The sequence below is a fragment of the Panthera leo genome, chromosome C1 (assembly GCF_018350215.1).
Source record: "Panthera leo isolate Ple1 chromosome C1, P.leo_Ple1_pat1.1, whole genome shotgun sequence".
NCBI lineage: Eukaryota > Metazoa > Chordata > Mammalia > Carnivora > Felidae > Panthera > Panthera leo.
Window position 1 is genome coordinate 175,361,426 of NC_056686.1, and position 27,872 is coordinate 175,389,297.

The following is a 27,872-nucleotide window of genomic DNA, read 5'->3' on the forward strand; positions in this document are numbered from 1 at the left end:
TTACTTACTGCCAACATGGAAGTTATTGCTTGATACAAGAATGGGTTTATTTGTATCGCCATTCACTGTGTTGTTATCACAAAGAAGTCGGGCCTAACGTAACAGGGATCTTTTCTTTCCAAAATTAAATGAGCTACTACATGAAAGTCAAAGTTAAGTAGCTTTCCTGCAGAGTGCAAGCACAGTTTACTTTCCTTGCTATGGGGGTTTAACAGAACGGTTCATTGTTATGTGTAGCACTTGGATGTTTTTCATAGCAGCAGTATCCTTTCATTAAAACTGGAATTTCTGAAGTCAGTATGACTACGTTTTGTAGCCAAACAAAAACCATGTATCATTGCATAAAAGATCTATTCACGTGACTGAAAGTTAATAAAGTTAGAGAATGCTTTTATTGAAAGGTTTGGTTGAGGTGATGAGGAGTGCAGATTTTCTGCACTTCAGGGTCATAGGATTTGTGTGTTAACCATTGTGTTTTGACAGTGATTGTATGGTTGGTTATGTTTTACTAATCCTTTTTCATGATCCTTTCTTTATATGTAGTAATTGTGATGTATATTTTCTACATGACATAATTCTTTTTTTTTTTTTTTTTTTAAACTTTTATTTATTTTTTTGAGACAGAGACAGAGCATGAACGGGGGAGGGTCAGAGAGAGAGGGAGACACAGAATCTGAAACAGGCTCTGGGCTCTGAGCTGTCGGCCCAGAGCCCGACGCGGGGCTCGAACTCACAGACCGTGAGATCATGACCTGAGCCGAAGTCGGACGCTCAACCGACTGAGCCACCCAGGCGCCCCTACATGACCTAATTCTTTTACTTGAATAGATGATACCATTTTCTGTTCTCTGATTCCATGTCCTCATTGGCAGAAATCTTAAAAATGCCGCTTTCAGAAAACTTAAAATTCTTTATAAATGTTCTCAGTGATGTATTTTCACCGTAATGGCAACAAGTAATCCAGTGTAGCCTTAGTAAAATTAAGTCCTCTGGGACAAAGCTAAAAATACATGCTATTAAGGCCTTCTGGTGCTACCAAAGTGTGGTGCACAAACCAGTGCCACAAATGGTTGGTTACCATTCTGCAATGAGATAAGTGTGGGAATTGAATGACCCAGAACTGTAGAGCACTGTGACATTGCCACAGCATTCGAGTGCATGATAACTGAATTGTAGTTTACAAAAGTATTGGTCTTTAGTGTGTTGGATTTTTTTTTTTTTTTTAAGAGGACATTCTCAGATCATTTGAGAAGCAGTCCTTTAATGTATGTAAGATGAAAGTGGTTTTGCTAATAAGAGAGGACTGGGCTCTAGACAAGCTCTTGAGTATTTTCATAGCTCAAGAACTTACCATCTTCTTGAAGATAGAGGATTGACTTTTTCCCCCTCATTTTAATTAAAACTTGAAATTACTTCACAGAGCTCTGATTAGATTTTCTATTTTAAAAAATAATAGGAGTAAGTGACTCTACCTCTTTAAAGCTAAGGATTTAATGAACAGAAAATGCCATCTGTATTGCTTAATTATTTGTTTAATATCTTAATGAAGTTGTATTTTGTAATAAATTCTGTACTATTTTTACCCTTTTAGTTGTATTCTTGTTCCTTTGATGGCACAGTTAAACTGTGGGACTATGTAGATGGCATTTTAATAAAGGTACGTGGATTGATCTTCCATTTTTATCTTTTGAAAAGGAATGGCAACATAATGTAATGACACATTGTTTTTTTTTTTAGAAGGCCTAATAGCCTTTTAAACAAGTTGTAAAAGTCACACCATAAAAGAAATTGGACTGTTTGAAAATTTTAAACTTTCAATGAAAAGATGAGTAATAAAATTGGAAGAAAATATTTACAAGAGATATTATCCCTAAAATACAGAAAATTCCCAAAATCAATAAGGAAAAACTAATAACTCAGTGGGAAAAGAATTGGCATAGGGTAAGAATATGTAACTCCCAGGAAAAAAAATAACAAATAGCCAGTAAATGTGAAGAGGTGTTTAATCTCATAAATAAAAAACGACACAGCATTTTTCCCTATCAGTTCCAAATTGGAGACTGCAAAAAAAAAAAAAAGAAAAAAAACACACTAGTAATAGGTAAAGTGCAGAGAAACAGATACTTTTGTACATAATCAGAGTACAACTGATAATGAAAAAATAACTTTACTCCAGCAATCTCACTTGTTAGGAATTTCTTGTTGAAATAACGACATGTATGTGTAGTTATTACAGCATTGTTTACAGAAGAAAGAAATTGAATATGATCTTGAGGTCAGTTAAAATTTTATATTCATTCATTAGAATACCATAGTACCATTTAAAAGACACATGTGGATCTATATGTATTAATTGAAAATGTATTCAACAAATACATATTGAGTATATTCTATACACCACATACTCTTCTGACGTTGGGATACAGCAGTGAGCAAAATGGGTTAAAAAAAAAAAAAAATCCCTGCCCTGTATGGAACCTAAGTTTGGGGGGTGGGGAGGACAGGTGATAAATAATATGGTGCTTTTTATCTTTCAGACTTTCGTAGTAGGGCTTAAACTTCATGCCCTCTTTACTCTACCCAGTGCTGAGGATTCTGTCTTTGTTATAATAAATAAAGAAAAACCAGGTATAGTATAATTAACTTGTTTTATATAGCATGGGTTTACTGTTTCCATAGTTTCTCAAAAGTTAACATCTTGGTTTTAGTCTGAAGTTAACAGTTTTTGGAGCTGGCATTTCAGTTCCTTCTGTTGTTATTGGATTTATTTTGGGGAAGCCTCATACCAGTTCTGAAATACATAGTGAGGGAATGATTACTTAATATATAATTGTAATAATAGACTGCAGAGCTCAGAGTTCAAAGCTGTGTTGCAGAGGTGGACTAGAGTTTATCTTTCTACTGAACTTAATCTGTCATTCTTAAGTATCACTATAGTTTTACCCATTATTGAACACCCCTTTGACCCTGAATCTGTTCAGAAATGGTATAGAAAACAGTTTGATATTAAGAGGTAATAGTGTGATTAAATTATTAATTACGTTTTTATTATTGGAACATATTTCATTGAAATTGCCATGTTTCAGAGCATTTTATGAATTTCTGGAATATCTTTAGTGGTCACAAATAATTACCCTATAGCAGAGAATTTGATACATCAGAACATTGACATGAGGGATATATCCAAAGAATTTTTGTAATATCAGAATTCAAGAAGGTTGCTGCACCTCTGGTGTTCTCTCTAAAGTATAGCTGTATACAGAATTCAAAGATGAAAGCAGCTTTAAGGTAATTACTGAGCAGTCTGCTACACAGCCTCATGGCTCATTAGCTAAGTGAATCCTTTCCACGGTGTATTTTTGTTGTTTTTGGGGGGGTTTTTTGAGGGGAGGATTGGTTTTGTGTGTTGTTTTGGCTGGGAGAAATTGGCAGATTGTTTTCTATCATGGACTTTTATTAAAACTGAAAGTTAAATCTGTTTTTAAGCTAAAAATCATTTAGTGAATGAAGTCTGTTAATGATTAATATTTATCTGTCAGAAATGTGAAAGAATAAAAGCAGTAAGTTTAGTTATGTTAGCCCATAAACCTCTAAAGTATTCCAAAAAATATTCTGGAAATGGCAACATTTCTTAAAATAATTAAGTCTCCTAGTTGACTATTTTAGATAAAACTCTTCAGTATTTAAGCTCTGTTTTATAGAAGAGTGTGTGGATTCTTAAGGTGTATTCACATCCTTACTAAAAATGTAGGTTCCTAATCTTCCTAACTGACCACTGATGCACTAGTTGTGAGATTTAGTCTAGGAATCTACATTTTTATATTTCCCCGGGTGTTTATACTCATCACTCACAGTTGGTAACCACTCTGTATACTAACACTGTGATTCTCAATTGCAAGAGTAGTTGCTAATAGTTGTAGCAAAACTTGTTATCCGTATCAGTGAAATCAGCAGTTCTTAACACTGGCTGTACATTAGAATCACTGCAAAGAATTTAAAATTTTAAGATTCTCTGTGGTGGGGCCTGTTTACTTGAAAATTCCCTAGTTTAAGTCCAATGTGCAAACCAGGGTAGAATACTGATCTAAAGTGAAGACCTTGGCATTTGCCTTTTGGAGTAAACCAGATGCTATAATCTAATTGGAATTCTGTTTATAGTGGGATTAATGTTACTCTCCAGTACTTGGCCCATATCATGAGCACTCAGAATATGAAAATCTAGTTAGCTGTTAGATAAAATTGTGAACCGGGCTTGAACTAGCATTTCATAGAGTAGATTTAAATTCATATTCTTCATTTGTTTCATCTTTGTTCCACAATGCAAAACCAGTCTCTGTTAGGAAATTGTATAAATCATATTGAAGTGTGCTTCTGGCTTAAAAATAAATTATTTACACGTCATCTTTTATAGTATCATTTTTTGACTATATGTAATTTATTCATTTAGTGTCTAACTGAAAACCTACTATGTGCCACATTCTATTCTGTTGGAGAGAATAAAATGGACCATCTCAACAGTCTGCTAGTCTGATCTAGCAGACAAATCAGTCATAAGATATAAGAAGGTGAAAGATGTTTTAGAGAAAAATATAGCAGGGGAGGGGAATAGGCAACATTGGAGAAATACCTAGTTAAATAAGTGGTCAGGGAAGGTTCTGAGAAGAATAAGCCGCATGGTCATATTGGAGAAGCATATTCTATAGCATTTCTGACATGTTTGAGGACTAGGAGGGAGGTTGGATTGGAGTAATCCAAAGAAGAGTAGATAATATACAGCCTTGTATGCCATTGAAAGGACTTTGGTTTTTATTCTGAGTAGATAAAAAGCCATTGAAGAGTTTTGAGCAGAAAAGTGAAATGTTAATTGTAGTAGATTCACTGGCTTATTGAGAATAGACTAAAGAGGGACAAGGATAGAAGTACAGGGTACAGTTAAGAGGTACCTCTTGCCAGTTAGATGATAAGAAATGATTGAGTTCTGGGTATCTTTGGAAGAGACAGCCAACAAGATTTACTAATGGTTTGAATATGGAATATGAGAGAGAATTCAAAGATAACTCAAGGATTTAGTCTAAGCAACTTGGTAAATGGTGGTGCCACTTCCTGCAGTGGGCAGAGGGGAAGACTAAGTTAAAAAAAAAAAAATCAAATGTACAGAGTTTGGGGATGTGAAGTTTGTGATGACTGAGAGAGAAGGCTAGAAGAATCAAGAGTTCAAAGCAAATCCTAAACAGGCTGGAAAATGGGAAAATGGTAAATCGATGTGTTACAGAATTTCATATTCATTATAATGTCTGAGAGGATAAGGAAATAGCATACATAGTAAAATATAGCTATTTTCCCTTGTGAGTTTTTTTAAAATGGGATATAAAGAGAACAGCATGTCAATATTCTAGAAGAGATTTATCCTATAAATATGTGGCAAGCACATCGCATTTCTGAAAGCTCTCGGCTGGTTTGTTGCCTTTGGCTGCTCAGTTCAGTGATATACTATATCCATTGTAAAGGTCAGCCTAATACTTTGGAAGACAGAATGCGCCAGTAAGCTAAATTGTTTTGTATTTCTATTTAGAGAGAGCATGTATGTATACGAGTTGTGAAATTAGACTGCCATTCAGAACTTGTATATTCAAATGAACAGTCCGGGGTGAAGGTACATTTTGTTCAAGGTGGCCTAGAATTATTATCTTGGCATCAAATGTATCTAGAATACTAATTAACAGTTTCCTGTGAATAAGTGCACATGTTCATTTTCTCTAGAGAAGCTTTATATTAATATAGCTTCCTTTGGCTAGATGTATTTCAGCTGGTTTCAGTGAAACTGCCAAAATCATCAAGCCAGGAGATAGAAGCGAAGGAGCTCTCCTTTGTTTTGGATTATATAAACCAGTCACCCAAGTGCATTGCCTTTGGAAATGAGGTAAAATTTTAGTTTCCTATTTTGTACATAAAATCTCTTTTCAGCAATGTTTGCTCTGAGCATTTTATATGCCAGTGATTGAATGTTGCCTTGAGTTATAGTATTTTTGTTAGCGAAGAAGTTTGTTCCGTTGCTTTAGCATTTATTTTTGGTATAGAGGTTTTAGGATCCTTAATTTTGTGTATACCTATTGCTCTTGTAAATCCTCTAATTGTTCAAAAAATACCAATATTTTGGCATTTGTATTCTTTCTTAGCCTGCCTCATGTAAAAGCTACTCAAATCCTTTCATTTTGGACTGTGTCTTTAGAAAATTATGTCTTCCTGTCCATAATCAGTGTGCCCATTATAGAAAATTTGCAAGTTAAAAATAAAGTGGAGAAATTAAATCTTACCAGTGATATTTGGGGAATGTCTTCCTAGACTTTTTCCTAAACATTCATAAAATAATTTTTCTCAAACTCAGTTAGGATCTGAAGACTCTTTACCTTTTTTTCACCTGACATTGCAGCATGAATGTATACTTAAATGTTCATCAGAAATAATAACTCTGTTATGTTTATACCATGATTTATTTCACCTTTCCCTATTACTAACCTATAACTATTTCCCTATTACTAACCCTATAACTAACTTTTTTATTTTAAAATCAGGTACCACCAAAAGCCCCTAGATGACATTGTGGTGGCATGTTTCTATAATCTAAGTTTATAGCATTATTTTGGCATTGTTCTGAAAAGGTTTAATTTCTTATGGTGGAGGAACATAACGTTAAAGACTGACAGTACTGAGCATTGGGAATATATGAAACAAAGATAAACATCTGTCCTTACCATGAGCCAGAAGTTACACTCCTTGGTAGAGAAATGAGAACATGACCATAAAACGACCTGTACAAGAATGATTAGTATTCATAGTAGCTCCAAAGTGGAAACCCTAATGTTCCTCAAGAGAATAAATAATTTGTGATAGGTATTAATTTATTGGAATTCTGCTTCATAATAAGAGAAACAAATGACACAGAAAAGAGCATGAATGAATCTCAAAAGGGTGATTTTGAACTAGAGTTCAGACACAAAAAGTATATACTGAACCATTCTGTTTATATGATGTTCTGGAACAGACAGGTAAACTGTGGTGATAGAAATCACTGGTTGCTGGCAGGGGCAGGACCATTGGGAAATGACTAAAAAGAGGAGCAAGGAAGCATTTTTGAGGTGAAGAAAATGTTCTAAATCTTGATTTCTTGATTGTGGTGGTGGTGGTTACATGGATATATACGTGTCAGACATTGTATTGTATGTAAATTATGCCTTAATGGGAAAATTTCAAGTCATTATTCTTAAAGCTAGAGAGTTTAGTTTTCAGATATAGTACCTAAGTTTGTCTTTTAATTTTCTATGATTATTTTAACAGGAGTATCCTTTCCATAGCTACCTATATCATTTTATATTGATATACTCAATCTGAAAAAAAAAAAAAATTGTTAATTGTGTTAACTTTTGTGATGAGAACGTTTCTTCTTAAACAGTGTTGCCTATTTTTTTTTTTTTTAATTTACACTGAAATTTCTTTTTTTTTTTTTTTTTTTTTATTATTTATTTATTTATTTTTTTTTTTTTTAATATATGAAATTTCTGTCAAATTGGTTTCCATACAACACCCAGTGCTCATCCCAAAAGGTGCCCTCCTCAATACCCATCACCCACCCTGCCCTCCCTCCCACCCCCCCTCAACCCTCAGTTTGTTCTCAGTTTTTAACAGTGAGTGTTGCCTATTTTTGTGAATGTTATCTTCTCTTTGAAATACCAGGGGGAATATGTTGCTGCAGTACGGGACTTTTACTTGTCTGTTTATTTTTTCAAAAAGAAAACAACATCAAGGTAAGAATTCCTTTTTGATCATTTTATTTACTCAAATTTGTTGCAATTTTATTTCATCTTCATACCTGTGAGCCAGAGTTGTGTCTAGTTTCCTGTTGCAAGTGATTGTGAAACCACTGGATTTAGAGGTAGAGTTTTTAACACAACAATGCATGCGGTTGAGAGAATCAGTCATTAGTCACAAACACCTAGGGAGCTTTGTCCAGCCAAAACTCTTTGTCCCCTTAGATTCTGGTGTTCATACACGATGTCAAAATTGGATGTAGTTGGAAAAGGCTACCCCAGGTGGTGATGCTTACTGGCCAGTTTTGGGGCTTTGGAGTAAATATAGGCTTTGAGATACCTGGGTTTAAAATGAGTCGGGGCACCTGGGTGGCTCAGTCGTTTGAGCGTCCGACTTCAGCTCAGGTCACGATCTCTCGGTCCGTGAGTTCAAGCCCCATGTCGGGCTCTGGGCTGATGGCTCAGAGCCTGGAGCCTGCTTCCGATTCTGTGTCTCCCTCTCTCTCTGCCCCTCCCCTGTTCATGCTCTGTCTCTCTCTGTCTCAAAAATAAATAAACATTAAAAAAATTTTTTTTGAAAAAAAAATGAGTCAAATTTAGTTTCTGCAATCTCACTGTACCTCAAATTAGCATATATTTGAAATAGGCATAATACCTATCTAACAGAGTTGTAAAGATGAATAAAATAACATATTTAAGGAGACTAGTGCGAAGCACGCATGGTGACTCCTCAAGTGACACTCCCCTCTTCCCTTTTACCCTGTCAGGATTAACATTTGTTTTTCTTTGCAGTATAATAAGGATCCTGATACCTTTGGATACATTAGCCAGTTGTCACAGATATAATTTATTAGGCTTGTTCATACCTAATGTTAAAACTTAGCTTCAATTGACAAGAAATTTGAACAAACTTGGCTCGAGCAAAAGCCACTGAGAAGACTGTCTTGGCTTTATTTCAGAGTCAGTGGCCTCTGTAGCCAAGTTATCATGGTAGAATATTAGTCATGTGAAGTTTATACTGCGTAAGTGTTTGCAAATTCGTGATTCTTAGACACAGTATATTTTTTTTTAATCCTGTATTTGTATTCAGTGAATTTTGAGAATTCTCCAGTTTGGTTAATAAGGGACAAACTCCCCCCACCGCCCCCCCCCCTTTTTTTTTAACTACATCACCACTTACCAAGAGACTTTAATAAGGGACACTTTTTTTTCTTCTAGGTTTACTTTATCATCATCAAGAAATAAGAAACATGCTAAGAACAATTTCACATGTGTAGCATGTCACCCAAAGGAAGATTGCATAGCAACTGGTCACAAGGATGGCAAAATTCGTCTTTGGTCAGTTGACTCATGAAGAGTATGGTGAATGTGTATATTATATTAGTCCTGCACAACAGAGCTATCCCTGGGTTCGGGAAAAAAGGATAGTACTGAAAAGCCATTACTGGTGATAGAGATTAGGCTTTGCTGATACCCTGTTTCTTGTATTACTGTGTTCTTCATTGCATAGACTTACTATTTTAAAATTTGTAAGCTTGAGCTTGTAGGAGGAGTTAATTCCATTTTGTCTCTGATTGCTTTATTGAGGAGAACTTTTTTATCAAGCTTTGAGTGAAAAGACAAGTAACAAGAGCATATACCTAATAGGACACCATGATCTATTGTTTGTAGAAGTGACTCTGGTTAGAGAAAATGTAATTTTTACACATTGAGACCTACAAGCTTAATAATATAATTTATTATTTTTGGCATATATTATGTTCATTATATTTGGCATGCCATTACTTTCCTGACTTAATGCCTTTGGTCAAAATAACAATTTTGGTTTTCTCCAATAGGAGGAATTTTGATGATGATAAGAAATACACATACACATGTTTACATTGGCACCATGATATGGTTATGGATTTGGCTTTTTCAGTGACAGGTAAGTGCAAGTTTAATAATTAAAATAATCTTTTGAAGTATGTGGATCAGTATTCACTGCATTTATAGTTTGAAAGGTGTAAATTTAAATCATATTAGTTGTTTAAAATGTATGTCTGCAAGGTTAAGTGCTTGTTCATAAGAATAGCTGTAGGTTATCAGAGCAAATGATTATGCTAGTGCTTTACATGCACTACCTCATTTAATTCTTAAAGCCATGACATAGGCATCGTCTTTCTCCTTTTGCATGTAAAGGAAGTGAGATTTGTAGTTGAGAACTAACTTGCCTAAGGTCACACAGCTGGTAAGTGGGATTTGGACCTATGTCTCATTCAAAAATTTATGTTTTCAAATATTGGATGAGTTGTAGCTCATTTACACAAACTCTCATGTAGCTAAAATGGAACACAAGGTCTGAATTATTTAAAATTGTGAATGTGAATGAGGCGATCTACTAGGGTGGAATGTGTGTGTGCATATGTATGTCATGTTCCAGGCAGTGTCATTTCTTCTGCCCTTCATCCTCACTTCTATTTTCTTTGCTGTGGCCTCTACCCTAATCTGGGGCAAGACCGGTTAATACTTATTGTCACCGACTCTTCTCTATTTTGTTACCTTGTGCATCTTGTCTGCCACCTCTCACAGCAGTTAGCAGTCACAGCTATCTGTGGTGGCTTTACTTAAGCCTTGGAACATTTAGGATTAGCCTTTTCAGATGGGTCTTGGGGAAGAAGGAGTAGTTCGGCTAGTTGGCACTCAAAGGGAAGAAAAGAATACAGGGCACCCTACCCTGCACCAATGCTTTGATGTAGGCAACTAACCTAGGCTTATTAGAAAGTTGAATTCTTGTTTTTATATTATAAGCCACGTGACTGTTTCTAAGAGAGAATAGTTAAAATGGTATATGGTTATCAGTAAAATGTCAGCATTGATCCTGTATATGTATAAGAGAATTAATAGAAAAAGAAAATTAGTTGCCTGTGTAAATGAGCTACAACTTCTAGTTGCTTTGAGAACAGGTTATAAGTTCAGGCAAATATGAACAGTATAAACTGGGCTGGTGCTTTGCACCCAGTCACACTGTGTGTGAGCACTGAAATTGCTGAGAAATTTTATCATGGGTGTAGAAGTTTATTTACTTTTTCTACATCTATTAAGATACTCATGATTATTCTCTTTATCCCATAGTAGGAATTGATTACACTTATTTCTCAAGTGTTAAAATAATCTCACATTTTTACAATAAACTCAACTTTGCAATATATTATCCTCTTAACATATCCTTGGATTCTGCTTGCTGATATTTTTGTTGGAGAATTTTCATCGGTCATGAAATTGGCTTGTAATTTTCTTAAAATTTATTAGTTTTAGTAAAGGGTTATGCTGTTCTTGTAAACAAGTTGAGAAATGTTCTCTTTTTTATTACCTGGAAGAACATAAAATTGGTTTATTTCCTAAATGTTTGGAAAATTTTGTCATTGAAACTATCTGGCCCTAGATGATGTTTGTTTCATTTAGTTTTTCCTCATTGGCAGAAGAACTGGTCAGCAACAAACGAGATATTGTTGGAAAGGAAAATCCTAGGATCAGTGATTATTAAGTGTGTTATCTTAAGTTTATTAAAAGCTAGGAAGACACTTGTTTGCATATCTTTAAAAATAGTGTATTTCTCTAACATGGTAAGGAAATTTTAAACGTTGATTATATTTTTCTTTTGATTTTTTTCCCCCCCAAACACTTCGCTTTTCATTTCTGTGGGTGGATGAGAAGGCACCAGTCTGCTGAGTGGTGGTCGTGAATCTGTCCTTGTAGAGTGGCGCGATGCAACAGAGAAGAATAAGGAGTTCCTCCCCCGTTTAGGAGCTACTATTGAACACATTTCAGTCTCACCAGCAGGGGATTTGTTCTGTACTTCTCACTCTGATAATAGTAAGTCTGAATTTGTTGTGAGGAGATGGGGTTGTATAATGCCTAAATTATAACTCTAGGGATGGAAAATCTAGAGTCTAATTAAGAGTAGCATAGGATTTAACGAGGATTTTTTTCTTCCATTCTTCCTTTTTTCTCTACCCCCTTTTTGACTCTGAATGCCACCAGAATCCAACATTTTCAGGATCATTTTTATGAAAATGTAGAGCTAAGTGTATTTGGTTCTTGTTGTACCACTTCTATTTCGAAACCTTTACATGTGAGATGATGTGGGCATAGAAAGTGAGCATCTGTGCTTTCACAGATGTAATGACACTTTCAAAAAATGCTCATGTGGCCACTCTGCGTTAAGAGTCCTGTGCGTTCTGACAGGGGTGGCGCAGTCTCATATGCCTCCAAAACTTTTTGCGCATTCTCTTACTACGGAGCCTAAATGTAGATCTCAGAGCTCACTGCCTCCTTTCCCTTCAAAAAACATAACTGTGAACAATCTATTAGTGCCGTGACTCGTTTCAAGGTAAATTGTGTCTTTTAGGGTAAGTTTCTGAATTAACACTTGATATATTCATATGCACAATTGATAAAACTTAAAGCCTCCAGAAAAACTCCTTCTCCCCAACTCTAGTATTTTAGCTAAATCACAAAATAAATTCTTGACTTTCTAATAATACTCTGAGTAAATTGAACTTACCAGTTTCATATTCTGGTGTATTTTAGAATGACATAAATTCAATTGATTTTTTTTTTTTTACCTTGAAGTTCTGACCAATCTATGATTTTTTATTTATTTATTTATTTATTTTATCCACAGAAATAATAGTCATTCACAGAAACCTTGAGGCTTCTGCAGTAATTCAAGGCCTAGTGAAAGGTATTGCAAAACCCAATGGGTCTGCACATTTTAGAAGTGTGAATATTTGTATGAGTTTAACTGTTATTTGTCACTTCTTTTGCAGACAGTAATATCTTCACCGGTTTGATGGTTGATCCCAGAACTAAAGCTTTGGTTTTAAATGGAAAACCTGGCCATTTGCAGTTTTATTCTCTCCAGCATGATAAGCAGTTGTACAATGTAAGATTTTGATTCATTAATTAGCCTTAAATCTAATGAAAGTTTCCAACAGCATCACTAGGGTCAAGTAACTTATTTAGTAGCTTCTAAAAAACACTCTGTGCCTTTGTTTACTTCAACATTATCAGTACTATCTGTGGTTACTTAGTTGAATTGTTTACAGCATGGTTCTAATGAGGCCATGGTTGCAAATTAAATCTACATGTAAGTCAGCTCTTATGCTGGCTCCGTATTTTTGTTTCAGACTGCATTCTAACTATCTCTCACACACAGCTGTGCCTTTGAGTCACAAGAATACAGAAATAAGAATATGAGGGTTGTAAATACAAATATGTCTCTGTGGTAAAGTGTCACAAATTTTTGGTGTAAAAAGGGATGCTTATTAATCCTGATAAACACAATCCAGACTTCCTACTTCTTTGTGCCCCACGGTACCCTTTATAGATTTATCATAATGGCTATACACTTGATCTGTATCACTCCCCTGCCTTTAAACCCTTTAAAGAAAGGAAATTTATTTCTTTGTACATTTCCAGTACAGTGCCTGGAAATAATAGTTACTTGATCCATATTTAGTAAATAGACAAGGGAATGGGATAAAAGAAACAACCATACATAAAATTCTGTCTACTTATAATGTTGCTGTCTTTCTTCACTTCCTAAAAATTGTAGGTTTTATTTTTGCTCTTCTCATTTTTAATGATACAGAATTTAACATTGGGATTTTATGTAAAGCTCTTTGTTTATAGAAACAAGAGACAAACATTATCAACTAAAGGTTCTGTTGTATCATGTGAATGGGTCGGTCATCACTAAAGTTTAAGGTCATTGGAGAATAATAATAATGCTACTGAACTGGTGCTATATAATGTGCTTAATAATGGCAGTTTTGGTATCCATAACTAATAAATATTTCCTTTTTTTCCTTTAAAAACCTGTTACTATAGATTCTGGAAATTATCTGTAATTCCTTAAAAACTTGAACATGTATGTGTTTACATTAATAAACATTTTGGATTCTTTTTTTAACCCTTCAGTTAGATATTATACAGCAAGAATATATCAATGATTCTGGTCTGATCCAAATCGAGCTAACAAAGGCTGCATTTGGCTGCTATGGTAACTGGCTTGCAACAGTGGAACAACGTCAGGAAAAGGAAACAGAGCTTGAATTACAAATGAAACTGTGGATGTATAATAAGAAAACACAAGGGTAATACTACCTATGTGGCTATTTCAGAATGGAAGATATTTGACTTTTTATTTTATGGTTTCATTGGTCTTTAAAATGTTTCATTTTGATAAATTTTAGATTTAGAGAAATGAGAGAGGTGTTATTCTCCAAATAAAGCCTTTAAGCTTTCTGCTTTGAGAAAGTATTGGTGTCTTCCAAGTTTTAATGTCATCTCAATGCATAAATGAAGAAACATGAAAAAGTGACACCGCAAGGACATAGTACCTAATTTCAAGCAGATCCAAAATTAGAACCCAAATTTCTTAGTTCCTTTGCTCTTTCATTAACATTATGCTACCTTCTTCGGAAAAATGGCAGTGGTAGGCAGCAGAAGTGTATTGTAGTATAAGGTGCATGTTTTGATTAGATGGGTTCACTAGTTTCATACGTTGATTATAGTAGCCATTTATCAAGTCCTTGGTGTGTGCCAAGAATTAGGCTTAGTGCTTTTGTCCTACCGATCTTCACAGAAATACTGTAAGAAAAACTTACTTTCGGGGCGCCTGGGTGGCTCAGTTGGTTAAGCGGCCGGCTTCGGCTCAGGTCACGATCTCATGGTCTGTGAGTTCGAGCCCCGCGTCGGGCTCTGTGCTGACAGCTTAGAGCCTGGAGCCTGTTTCGGATTCTGTGTCTCCCTCTCTCTCTGACCCTCCCCCGTTCATGCTCTGTCTCTCTCTGTCTCAAAAATAAATAAACATTTAAAAAAAAAAAATGAAAAAAAAAAAAAAAAGAAAAACTTACTTTCTACATTTTACAGGTGAGGAAACAGGCCCGGAGGGATTAATAGATTGTCACTAGTCATGCTTCTTATAACATGGACTTTTAAAAAATCACAAGACAGTTTTCTCCTGATGTTCTTTTAAGTACACTGTGCTAGCATAGATTATCTTTCATAGCAGCACCCTGTCAAGCTGGAAACAGGCTTTGAAAAAGTATTTTCTATGACTGTAAATATTGAATACTGACCAGGGAAGTTTGAATAGGTAGTTCTCTTTCTGTATTTTCTTGCCACAAGTAGGGGCTTTCATAGCCGTTCCATTTTTTGCTTATTCTCTCAAAGGTAGATAGTAAGGCATCTGAGTTCTGTACAGTTTTCTTGCAGAGTTAATGCAGTAGGCTTTCACCATAAGTTGACCGTATACATAATCATCTCTATATTGTGTAAGTTACATGCAGACAAAGATAATGTGTTAGAACTCTTTATGTCTTGTGGCCATTAGAGATAGAACACTCAATTGTCTGTCTAGATGATAATTGTCAGTTGCCCATTCCTAAAGATGCTCTTATAAGATGTACCATAAGAAATTCTTACATGACAGTATATATCATATTGTTCTGATGTAAAAATAAATTGATTTCCTTTCTGTTAGGTTTGTTCTTAATACAAAGGTTAACATGCCACATGAAGACCACATCACAGCTCTCTGTTTCTGTAATGCAGAAAAATTTGAAAACCCCACCTTGGTTACATCTAGTAAAGATGGTCACTTCAAAGTATGGATATTAACAGATGATTCTGATATATACAGTAAGTTAATTAAATAAGGTATATCAATGCATAATTTAAAAAATGTTTTAAAATATTTCTCTTTCATGAGTTGTATCCATTCTGGAAGAACATTTTCTACCTTATTTAATGCTGTGGGTCTTGATTAATTAAGTGCTGATTGTTTTTGTTAGGGTACAGTTAAAAAAAAAAAAAAAGGCAGTTCCTTCACTGTTCCACTAGAGGGAGGTCAGGATCTCCAGGAATGGGCATAAATTTCAAACCAATCAAGCTTTGTAGCATTTCTAAAGTTTCAGGGAGGTGGTTTTTTTTTGCTTCTTTTGTAATCCTTATTGCTTATAACTACCTTAAAGTATTATCTAGCATTTATACCACTTCTGAATTATATGATCTATGTTTTCACAGAAAAAGCTGTTGGCTGGACTTGTGACTTTGTGGGTAGTTATCACAAATACCAAGCAACTAACTGTTGTTTCTCTGAAGATGGCTCTTTACTAGCAGTCAGTTTTGAGGAAATAGTTACAATATGGGATTCAGAGACATGGGAACTTAAATGTACATTTTGTCAACGAGCTGGGAAAATAAGGTAAATAATTTGGGGAGTATATCATTTTTTTTTTCTTTAACTTAAATGAGTCTTTCCACATAAACATTATTGGTAATTTATGCTTCTGCTAAAGGTAGTCTGTGGGTCAGTGAGAGTCAGCAGCAAACTAAAGTGTTGGGAAGCTAAAAATTCTGGGTATGTGAACCATTTGCTGTGATTTTACCCCTTTCTGAAATCCAGATTAACATTTAACTCTTGACCTACAGAAATTTTTTCTTTATAATAAATACTTTTCATGGTTGTGCTACATAATGGAAGCTGATAACCCTCAGTGGATCCAAACAATGCTTATCTTCTGTTTTCCCATAAAAACAATGTCGTACTGAAACTTTGTTGCATCTAAGAAGGGCAGAAGAAAAAGCATCAGTTATCTGCGATTTTACTTCAGGCAACTGGCATTTGAGGACAGACTTGCAGATGGCGAACAAAATAGTTTTTAATTCCCAACATATTTTGCTTTGTAAAACGTCCTTCAGAATTCATATTGTTTCTTCCTCTACGTTAAACGAGCATAAAAAAGGGTTTTGTTAAATACCTTTGTACATTTCACATACATGTTGTCTATAGTATGTGTCAATTATACTGTGCAGCATATTAGAGAAAAAAATTGATCATAAACCTGTTTGTAAAGAAACAAAAGAGCTAAGTAAACCTTTCCTTTTGCTCTCTTTAGCCCCTTTTTCCTGCAGGATAGTTGTAAACAAAAATATGTGTCTATCTAAAAATCTGCATTGTGTAAAATTATACTAGAAGTCTGCAATCCCAAACTCGGTGTGCTGGAACTGACAGATAACTTCCTTGTGGTTTTAATATAGGCACCTTTGCTTTGGGAGATTGACTTGTTCAAAGTATCTTCTTGGTGCTACTGAAAATGGCATTCTTTGCTGTTGGAATCTGCTCAGTTGTGCATGTAAGATCTTGTTTTACTATGAAGTGACTTGGCAAAGCATATAACAAGTGGCCATCAAACTTCAGCATTTTAGGACTTCTGGGTCATATCTTCGTGTCTCTATCCAAAGAGTATATGATTTGTCACATGTCATGTGATATCACCAAATTTTGGAGGGCTAAGCCTATAATAGACATACTATTATTTATAAACTGCCTAATTGGCCATAAATTGATTTCCATTATCCTGGCCTTTCTCTACTATGTATAATTTTCTGTTGCCTTCCATGATATCTGTCCTCATAACAATGTGAGGAATATTTCTGCTAATTTGTAATGTGCATTAACAAGCAGTATCCCTAACAGCTTTAATTTGTACCCTTTCACAAGCCTCCTAACAAGTGTGGACTTACTTATTTCTACTCATTTCATTCATTGGTATTTTACTCAGTTGACTATGTTTGGAAGGCATGGTGGTTGCTTAGTAATGAGCATATGTGACAGTCTCTTTTTATATTCTCTACAGTGATTCTGGTTAACATTTTGCCCACGTTTAGCAGCTACGGTAAAGCACTGAAATAATAACCATGTCATAGTATGTGGAAGGAGTACTTTGTTTTTCCACTTCCTGCCCCTAGCTTTAGTGCAGCCTTCCACAGACATTTTCAGTTTGTTTCCATGTGTTATTTGGAAATGTAAAATCCGTCTTCTTAAGAATAATAGAATTGATTGTCCCAGTAAAAATTGAGTATGTACTTTAAATAACAGGCTAAAAAAAGCTTTTGGTAACTCTCAGAAGTAAATTGCTCTTTTTCTGCTCTGCCCCCCTTCCCCAGTGGAATGGAGTGCAAAATTAAATGTTAGAGTTATGGAACCTGATCCTAATTCAGAGAATATTGCTGCAATCTCTCGGTCTTCAGTGGGTTCAGACTGTAAGTACACACCATACTTTGTAACACGAGTAAATCTCTTACCAAAATTTTCTTTTTAACGTCTTTAATATAATTTGAGTTAGACTTGCCTTTAAATCCAATGTTTGTTTTAGGCCATTTGGCCTGAGGTGTGCTATTGCCCTCTCTTGAGTTAAAGTTTCTTGATTTTGCCCCTCTGAAGCATTTCAGGAAGCTTTAATCATTCTTCCTCTATGCTCTTGAAACACTTCTACAGATCCCTATTCTAGTACCTACAACAAAATAGTGCAATAATATCTTGGTGTCTGCCTTCTGCAGTAGGACCTGGTCTCTGGAACGGGGATTCTTCTTCCTCTTTTTTTATCTTTATATCCTCATTCCTAACCTTCTTGGCACGTAGCAGGCACCCAGTAGATATTTGTTGAATCAGAGCCTAAAATAATCATGACCTGGGCCATTTACTCAATGGGGTAAGTCCCAGGATTAGTGTGATCTGCCAACCTGAGGCTGGAACTGACCTTTGCAGGCAAAATGTTATTGTCTGTTTGTTTTTTCCCTCTAGTGTTTGTATTTAAACCTAGTGAGCCAAGGCCATTGTATATTCAAAAGAATATCTCCAGAGAGGAAGTCCAGTGGGGAGTGTTTGTTCCACGAGATGTCCCTGAATCATTCACCTCAGAAGCTTACCAATGGCTGAACAGATCCCAGTTTTACTTCCTAACAAAATCACAGGTAACCATCCCACCTCAAAAAGGGAACCACTTTATATATATAATTTTCATCTGATTTGATATTTGAGAGTAATAGCCCATAACTGGTGGAACAGTTTCATTAAAAGATTACTTCCCAAAAGAAGGAATCCATTATGCTTCACACAGCAGTCTTATTAGTGTAAGTATATTAGCACCACTTTACCCCGTACCTTTGAGATTCTTCTAAGTAGTGTCTGTATTATCTCCATGACTGTGGAAAGGCAGAAGACAACTAAAATCCTTTGAATGGTAGCTATTAGTGTGGTTGATATATATATTTTTTAAATACAAGTGTGGCTTCTGGTTGATCCATCAGTTGAATTCTATTTCATTACTAGTCAGTTCTTAAATAAGATTTCTCAGAACAATCTTAACTGTCACAGCAGTTTGTCACTAAATATGTTTGAAGTTTTCTATTTGGGCAGATAAACATATCAAGATGAAATATTGACCTCATTTTTTAACTCTACAACAAATTTTTATTTAGCTTTTGCATCATTAATCTCTTTTCAGACTTTATTGACATTCAGTACAAAGTCTCCAGAAGAGAAACTCACACCAACAAGCAAACAGGTATGTTTTAGCCACTAATGGTGCAGACTACATTGCCTCCCTACACAGATAACCTTATCTGTTTGAATTCAGCTATGAGAAGAATGTTCCACCTGCCCTAATGTGGAATTAAACATATACTTGTAAGCTACTTGGCCTCTTTTAAGATTATATTTGCTTTACAAATTAAAACTATATTTTAGAAATATCAAAAATATATGCTTGTGATTTAAAGAGTCAAATAGTTATACAAGACTTTCAGGAAAACTTGTTAACATCACTGCCATCACCCACAAAGATCATCACTTTCAACTCTTCTAGCTGGAGTTTTTATTTGCCTCTCTATCTCTAAGAAACATGTCTATGTTACTAATTCTTTATTTTTCAGATTAAGTTATTATCTGTTAACTGATCAAGTTGTTACTCTTTTTCACACCACCACTTCCCTCATGTACATAACATACACACCTTTCCTGTTCCCCAGTTTTCTCAGTATAGACAAATCAGGTCAGTATTCATTATAACCAATAGCAATTCACAGCTGAGTCATGTAGTAACCAACAGATTATTTTTCTTTTATTTGCAACTTTGTTTTCTCTAGGGTTAATGATTATCTTCTTATTTGTATAGTTTTCTATTTGCTCAAGTTGTATAAATATTCTCTCAGAATTTTCAGGTATATTAAGTATTCCTTCAAATCTTGAGTATTTCCCAGGAGCCTGTGATTTGCTTCAGTCTGGACTGATTGCTCTATAAACTTACAAACTTGCTACACAGTAGTTGTCATAGGATCTACATTCACCATCATTTGGGGAATCATTTTACCTCTACTCTAGTAGATCTTATAGCTTTCCCCTTTCTTTGGTCACTCCTTTGCTTTGATGAAGCACATTCTGTTAGTGCGTGGGAGGCAAATTTAAGACCTTGGATGTTTGGGAATGTTTCTGTTCTCTCCCACTTGAGTGGTTGGTTGAGTTATAAAGTAATAGGTTGAAAATCATTTTCTCTTAGAGCTTTGGCGGTATTGTCCTATTTTATAGCTTTGGGTGTTACTGGAAGTCTAATACCATTCTTATTCCTATTCCTTTGTCTGTAAACTAGCTTTGTTTTCCTCTGAAAACTCCTTGAATTTGTTCAACAAGTTATTGTTGAATATGTATAGGCCAGGAACTGTTCTAGATGATTGGAGTACACCAGTAAGCAAAAACACTCAAGTCTCTAAACTTAATGGTGTTTACACTCTAGCAGCAAGATACAACAAGCATGAAATAAGTAAAATATGTAGTACTTTAAGAAGTGGTAAGAGGGTGCCGGGGTGGCTCAGTCAGTTTGGTGTCCAACTCTTGATTCCAGCTCAGCTTATGGTCCCAGGGTCGTGGGATCGAGCCCCACATCAGGCTCTCCTCTGAACATGGAGCCTACTTAAGAGTCTCTTTCTCTCTCTCTCTACCTCTCCCCCCTCCCCCGCCAGCGATAATTATGGATGGAGGAAAAGAAGAAATGGGTGTGGGGTGCAGCTTGCCATTTTATGTAGGGCAAAGTAGGGCTTGATGAATAAGAGACTTTGGCTTTTCCTCCAAGTAAAATGTGGAACCCCGTGGAGAGTTCTGTTTTTTTTAATGTTTTTTATTTTTGAGAGAGAGAGAACCTTGGAGAGAGAGAGAGGGAGACAAGAGATCCAAAGCTGGATCTGCACTGTTAGCGCAGTTTGATGCAGAACTCAAACTCCTGAACCTTGAGATCATGACCTGAGCAGTCAAAGTCAGATTCTTAACCAACAGAGCCACTCAGGTTCCCCGCCCCTTCGAGAGTTTTAATCCAAGAAATGACTAAGAAAGAATTCCTTCTTTGCCTTCAATTTGTCTATTTGTTACTTAGTGCTGGACCTTCTCAAATGGTGCTTTAATATTCTTATTTTTTTACCTGTTTTCTTTCTACTTTCAGGGAGATTGCTTCATCTTTATCATCTTATCTGCTTTTTTCTCTTTCGCATACTCCCACATCCTGCATATGTGTGTTTTCCATCTGTTTTGGTGTCTTTCATTTCAGAGGTTTTCATCAGAGTCTGATGATTTCTTGGCTGTTTTTATTTAAAAGTGATCAAAAAAGTCATTTGGAAGGTCTTTGCCTAAGTAGAACTTCTCTGCTGGCCTCCACCATCTGGCTATTTTTGAGAAAGTCTCCAAAGTCATTATTTTTAGGTCTTTTTATGATTGCCCAGATAAAATTCTTCTAAGTTCTTGCCTAGAGGATATCAACCTGGAAGCACATTCTGTGAAGTACAACTGCCTGCAGCTGTGACGACACTGCCACCAGCCCCCACCAAGCAGTTCAGTTTAAAGTCATACTTTTGTTCCACTCTCCCAAGAATGTACTTCCAGCCCTCTGCTGGGGCTCAAAAGAATATCTAGGAATCTGAGTCCTCTCTAAGCAGACATTCAGCCTGGCTCCCTGGTTATTTGTTAGCACCAATTCCTGGGCCTTTGCAGGATTCCACAATATAAATCAGAATGCTTCCCAGCCAGCTTAGGATTCTTTCTCGGGTCTACTAAATTACTTATCACTCTTGAACCTGCTTTCCACCTTCCAACATGTTATTTACCCATTTTATTTCTCCTGTGGGTTTATGTCCTTTTGAAAACCCATTTGCTGTCATTTGTCATTGGGGGAGAAACAGTGGTAAGTATTTTGTTCTGTCAAGTGTCCACTGTTAGCTTTTCCCATAGTAAGTGGGCTGCTAGACCTCAGTTGCTTTACCTATAAAGTGTAAGAATCATGCTAGATAGTTTTTAAAGTTCTTTCCATCCTTGACATTTTACAACTCTGTAGTACTTTTTTATGGAGTCAAAGGCAATTCTTTTTATTGAAGAAATTTCCCTTTGTCTTAAATCTTTATAGCTACTAGCAGAAGAAAGTCTTCCAACAACCCCATTTTATTTCATATTGGGAAAGCACAGGGAACAGCAGGATGAAAAAATAAATGAGGCTTTCGAGAGTGAACTGGTACAACTACCCTTAACAGAAAATATACCTGCGATTAGTGAGGTAAGTGATTCACAACATGAAACAGATTAAATACATTAAAGCACCTTAAATTATAGTTTTTATACAGTTTATAACATAATTTTTGAATAATTATTTGTATACTGTGCAGTTTTAATACCTAAACCAATAACATAAATTTGCAATTCCAGATTATTATGGTCTGACCTGACAGGAGGGGAGAGATTATTGTTCGCTTAAGTATAGAAAGGCGGGAATAAATTTTTTTTTTTGGTTTGGTTTTTCTGTGGAGAAACCCTGTTACATTCAGCTGGTGGCATTAAATCATTTTAAAAACTCTATTTTTCTTGTTTTTTTTACTCTAGCTTCTTCATACTCCAGCCCATGTATTGCCATCTGCTTCCTTCCTGTGCTCCAAGTTTGTAAGCTCATTGCTGCTGTCTAAGGAGACCAAGAGGTAAAGCGGCTTTTAAAATATGTTTAGATATTGTTTTGGGAAACAAGATGGTTATGTTAGCCTTTATTAGAATGTTCTTTCACTTTGAGGCTTCAACATGTGTGGGTTAGGACACTGACCTGCACAGTCAAAAATCTGTGTGTAACTTGACTCCTATAAAACTTAACTACTAATGCCTACTGGTGCTTGGAAGTCTTACCAATAACAGTCAATTAACACACATTTTATGTGTTGTATACTGTATTCTTACAGTAAGATAAGCCAGAGAAATTAGGAAAATCATAAGAGAGAATACATTTGCAGTATTGTACTGCATAAAAAAAAAAAAAAAATCCATGTATAAATGGATCTGCAGTCCAAACCCGTGTTCTCCAAGGGTCAACTGTATTTCTCTTTATTTAAGCTTTAACATGTAGTTAAAGGATAGATGACGATTAAGCCAAGTAAATAAAATACATTGAAAATAATTTTCAGGAAGACCTCATGTGTGTACGGTTTAAGGATTTGATCTATGATTAAAAATTACACACCTGTTTTTTTATAATAACTGTAATTTATTAAAAAAAAATTTCATGTTTGTTTGAAAGAGAGAACAGGGGAGGCATAGAGAGAGAGAACCCCGAGCAGGCTATGTGCTGTCAGTGTAGAACCCAACATGGTGCTCAGTCTCATGAACCATGAGATCATGACCTAAGCCCAAGAGTCAGATGCTTAACTAACTGAGCCACCGAGGCGCCCTAACCCATCATTTTTAAAGTGCACTTAATAAGGTTTTTCATTTACTTTCCCTGTATGGTTACATTTCTACATAGGTGTCTTATTAGAAACTTATTGTTTAGTTAGAAAAATGTGTGTTTAAATTGTTTTGTTTTATTCTGTTGTAACGAAAGTAGTGAAGAAATTTCTGAAGACGTAGATATGGAAGAAGGAAAAGAAAGTGATGATTCAGATGAAGAAAATGATTTTACTGAAAAGATCCAGGATACAAATAACACAGACTTGGGAGAAGACCTTCTACATCAGTTGTCAAAATCTGAAGAAAAAGAACTAAGAAAATTCAGGAAAGTAGACTACAGCTGGATAACTGTCCTTTGAGCCTTGGAGATGGGGGAAGGTTCTTGCACTTTGTGTTTTTTTATTGTACATTGATACTCCAAAAACATCTAATGTTATTTCTCTTCTTAAAATATTAAATGTGGACAGGATTTACTTTTTAAATAACTGGTAATTCAAAGCTGTCTTTGCATCATTCTTAATGTTCCTGGGTGCATTCACATAGACACCATCTCCTTTTTTTTTTTTTGAGTAACATCAGCCTTAAAAAAAGCTAGTTTTCTCACAGGTGATTATAGCATATGTCCCCTTATTTGCAATTTGGAGATATAAATAGTCAAAAATTAAAAGATTTTGTTGATGATACTGTTGTTAAATTTAACATCAAAACTCATTTGATAACCAAATAGGACCTGAACAGATGTGATGTTTCTGTAGTCCTGCTTCATACCTTTTGGTGTATTTATTTCTCATAGAGAAATGTGGAGCAATTATTTGATTATGTGGTGTTCCACAGACCCCACTAAGGGTATTAAATAACATGGGCTGCCTACAATCTGAAAAATTCTAAATTCAAATCATTTGGCCCTGAACCTTTTGACTAAAAGCTTATCTACTCACAATTTTTAGGAAAGCCTTGGAAAATAAGAAGAGCTGATATTACTTTGTCAGTGTTTTCACTATGTGTACTGAGTCAAAGAACAACTACCTTTTTTCTGTTTTGTTTTTTTTAGTGTTTGTTTATTCTTGCGAGAGAGACAGAGCATGAGCGGGAGAGGGGCAGAGAGAGAGGAAAACACAGAATCCAAAGCAGGCCCCAGGCTCTGAGCTGTCAGCACAGAGCCCGACGTGGGGCTCAAATTCATAAACCGTGAAATCATGACCTGAAGTCAGACGCTTAGCCAACTGAGCCACCCAGGTGCCCTAAGAACAACTACTTTTTAACCAAAAGTCCCACTGCTAATAGAGGAGAATGCAAGTCTCTGTTTTATATTAAAGTACTGAAGTGGCTACTTTCTAACCATTTAGCATTTGGAGTTTTCCCACTCTATCCCTATTAAATTGACATTAAAAAATTAACACAAAAACAGTAAAATACACAGCTCTCCAGTCCAAGACCATGACATAGGATGACCCGGAACTCCACTTCTCCACAGACACACCAAATCTATACATATTTCTGGTGCAATTCCTGAGGACTAACTGAACAGCTTCTGCACAACAAAAGATAAACCACGTACACAACAGCCAAAGAGACAGAGACACAGTAATGGAGAGAACATCTACTCCCCACACTGCAAACTGCAGTAGAGGAATAGTACTGAGGAATTGCATGCAAACAGTTTTGTCTGCCCTGGAGCACAGGAAAAAAGCCATGGTTTAAAAGAGCAACTAAAATAGAAAGTGTTCAGCCCTAGAACCCTGTCAACCAGTAGGAGAGCTGCTGCCCTCACTCCAAGTGAGGGCTTGGTGAGTGTCATGGTTTATGTTCTCCCTCCATATTGATAGCATGGATGGGAGCAAGGTCAGAGCACCCTAACCAGCTTAGCACTTTAATGAGTCCCAGATCCGTAGCCCCAGTGTGATACTGAATACCCCTGGTCAGTACTCCTGTAGCTGCAGGCATCTTGCCAAGGTGACACAGGTACAAAGTACTTGGAACACTCGAGGCCCAGCCATCCCACCAGGGCATCCCCAGCCCATGCCAAAGTCAACAGGCATTCACAGTTTACACAAAAGATGACCATACACAGGACCATTGCTTCAAGTTTAGAAGTAGCTGACCCACTTAATTCATAGAAACAAACACAAAATGAAGCAAAATGACACAGCGGAATATGATCCAAATGAAAGAACAAGATGAAACCTCAGAGAAGTGAAATAGTGATAGGCAATAATCTGATAGAATTTGAAGTAATGATCATAAAGATGCTCACCAGACTGGAGAGAAGAGTGGAAGAACTCAGAACTTCAACAAAGAGAAAATCCAGAAAACCAATTCGATTTGAATGCATTAACTAAAATGAAAAATAAATGGAATTAACAGATTAGCAAATGCAGAAGAACGGATCAGCCATCTGGAAGACAGGCTAATGGAAAGCACTCAAGCTAAACAGGAAAAAAAAATTACAAAATGAGGATAGGTTAAGGAACATGTTGGACAACATCAAACCAAAAACATTCACATTCTTGGGGGCCCCAGAAGAAAAGAGAAAGAGAAAACTTATTTGAAGAAACAATAGCTGAAAACTCCCTAACCTGAAGAACTCTGGTTCAGGAAGCACAAAGAGTTCCAAATAAAATGAATCCGAAGAGGTCCATACCAAGACACATAATTAAAATGTGAAAGATTAAAACAATTTTAAAAGCAGTGAGAGAGAAGCAAATAGTTAAGTACAAGGGAAACCCCATAAGGATAAAAGCTGATTTTTCAGAAACTGCAGCTCAGAAGGGAGTGGCATGCCATAAAGTGCTGAAAGGGAAAAAAACCTATAACCAAGTATACTCTACCTAGGGAGGCTATTCAAAATAGGAGAGGTGTAAAAAACAAAATTCTAGTAAAAGTTCAAGGAATTCATCACCACTAAACAGGCCTTAAATGTTAAGGGGTGCCTGCATAGCTCAGTTAAGTGACTCTTGATTTTGGTTCAGGTCATGATCTCACAGTCATAAGGTCAGGCTCTGCGCTGAGCATGGAGTCTGCTTGGGATTCTCTCTGCCCCTCTCCTGCTCACACATGCACTCTCTCAAATATTTTTTTAAATGTTAAAGGGACTCCTTTAAGTGAAAAAGAACATAATTAGAAATAGGAAAATCAGGAATAAAGATATAAAATATACATAAAACAGGGAGGGAGTAAAAATGTTCTTCTAGAATGTGTTCGAACTTAAGTAATTATCAACTTAATGTAGACCGCTATATATTTAGGATGTTATAGATGAACCTCATAGTAACCACAAACCCAAAAGCTGTAATAGACACACAAAAAAGTAGAACGCCAACCATAACACTAAAAATCATCAATCACAAGGAAACAAGCAGGAGAAGAAAGGAACAAAGAAGTACTAAGAAAACCAGAAAACAACAATGACAATAAGTACATACCTATTAATTACTTTAAATGGTCTAAATTTGTCAATCCAAATACAGGGTTGGAGTGGGGGGACATATTTATGTGTTACGTGCAAGAGACTTCTATCAAACCTAAGGATATACACATACCAAAAGTGAATAGGTAGAAAAATACTTCATGCAAATAGAAATAAAAAAATAAAACTGGGATAGAAATATTTATATCGGACAAAGTAGACTTTAAAACAAAGACTATGACAAGAGACAAGGACATTACCTAATGATAAAAGGATCAATCCAACAAAAGATACAAAACTTGTAAATATGCACCCAACACTGGAGCAACTAAATACATAAAGCAAATAACAGACATAAATGGAGAAATTGACAGCAATAAAATAGTAGGGAATATTAACACCCCAGTTACATCAATGGATAGTTCATCCAGGCAGAAAATCCATAAGGAAATAGTGTCTTTGAACAACATGTTAGACCAAATGGATATAACAGATATGTACAGAACATACCATCCAAAAACCTCAGAACATATTATTTTCTTTTTTTTTTAATTTTTTTTTTAACGTTTATTTTTGAGACAGAGACAGAGCATGAACGGGGGAGGGTCAGAGAGAGAGGGAGACACAGAATCTGAAACAGGCTCCAGGTTCTGAACAGTAAGCACAGAGCCTGACGCAGGGCTTGAACTCATGAACCGCGAGATCATGACCTGAGCGGAAGTCGGCCGCTTAACCGACTGAGCCACCCAGGTGCCCCAGAACATATTATTTTCAAGTGCACTTAGAACATTCTCCAGGATAGTTCACATGTTAGGCCACAAAACAACACTTTAATCAATTTAAGATTGGAGTCCTATAACACACCTTTTCCAACCACAATGGTAAACTAAAAATCCTCCCCCCGCCAAAAAAAAAAAAAAAAAAAAAAACTAAAAAACAAACATGGAATCTAAACACGTTTCTAAATAACCAATGGATTAATGAGGAAATCAGAAAGTACAAGGGAGGCAAGTGAAAATGAAAACAACTGTCCAAAATCCTTGGGACACAGTGAAAGCAGTTCAAAGGGAAATTTACAGCAATACAG

The 27,872-nt window shown here is 35.8% G+C and overlaps 1 protein-coding gene across 2 annotated transcripts in view; it reads left to right on the plus strand.

The window, feature by feature from the left end:
* The window catches only part of WDR75 (WD repeat domain 75), a 30,930-nt gene extending 7,066 nt beyond the window's left edge, over positions 1 to 23,864 (plus strand). For both annotated transcript variants that reach the window (XM_042949427.1, XM_042949426.1), the window contains exons 3-21: positions 1,592 to 1,657; positions 2,538 to 2,628; positions 5,796 to 5,920; positions 7,732 to 7,802; positions 9,024 to 9,143; positions 9,644 to 9,732; positions 11,502 to 11,660; positions 12,472 to 12,531; positions 12,617 to 12,732; positions 13,770 to 13,945; positions 15,337 to 15,494; positions 15,879 to 16,059; positions 16,896 to 16,990; positions 17,805 to 17,900; positions 18,442 to 18,611; positions 19,145 to 19,204; positions 22,082 to 22,228; positions 22,552 to 22,643; positions 23,534 to 23,864. In XM_042949427.1, coding sequence (XP_042805361.1) covers positions 1,592 to 1,657; positions 2,538 to 2,628; positions 5,796 to 5,920; positions 7,732 to 7,802; positions 9,024 to 9,143; positions 9,644 to 9,732; positions 11,502 to 11,660; positions 12,472 to 12,531; positions 12,617 to 12,732; positions 13,770 to 13,945; positions 15,337 to 15,494; positions 15,879 to 16,059; positions 16,896 to 16,990; positions 17,805 to 17,900; positions 18,442 to 18,611; positions 19,145 to 19,204; positions 22,082 to 22,228; positions 22,552 to 22,643; positions 23,534 to 23,738 — 2,277 coding nt within the window. In that variant the 3' untranslated portion in view covers positions 23,739 to 23,864. The remainder of the gene's footprint in view (positions 1 to 1,591; positions 1,658 to 2,537; positions 2,629 to 5,795; positions 5,921 to 7,731; positions 7,803 to 9,023; positions 9,144 to 9,643; positions 9,733 to 11,501; positions 11,661 to 12,471; positions 12,532 to 12,616; positions 12,733 to 13,769; positions 13,946 to 15,336; positions 15,495 to 15,878; positions 16,060 to 16,895; positions 16,991 to 17,804; positions 17,901 to 18,441; positions 18,612 to 19,144; positions 19,205 to 22,081; positions 22,229 to 22,551; positions 22,644 to 23,533) is intronic.
* Positions 23,865 to 27,872: the final 4,008 nt, after the last annotated feature.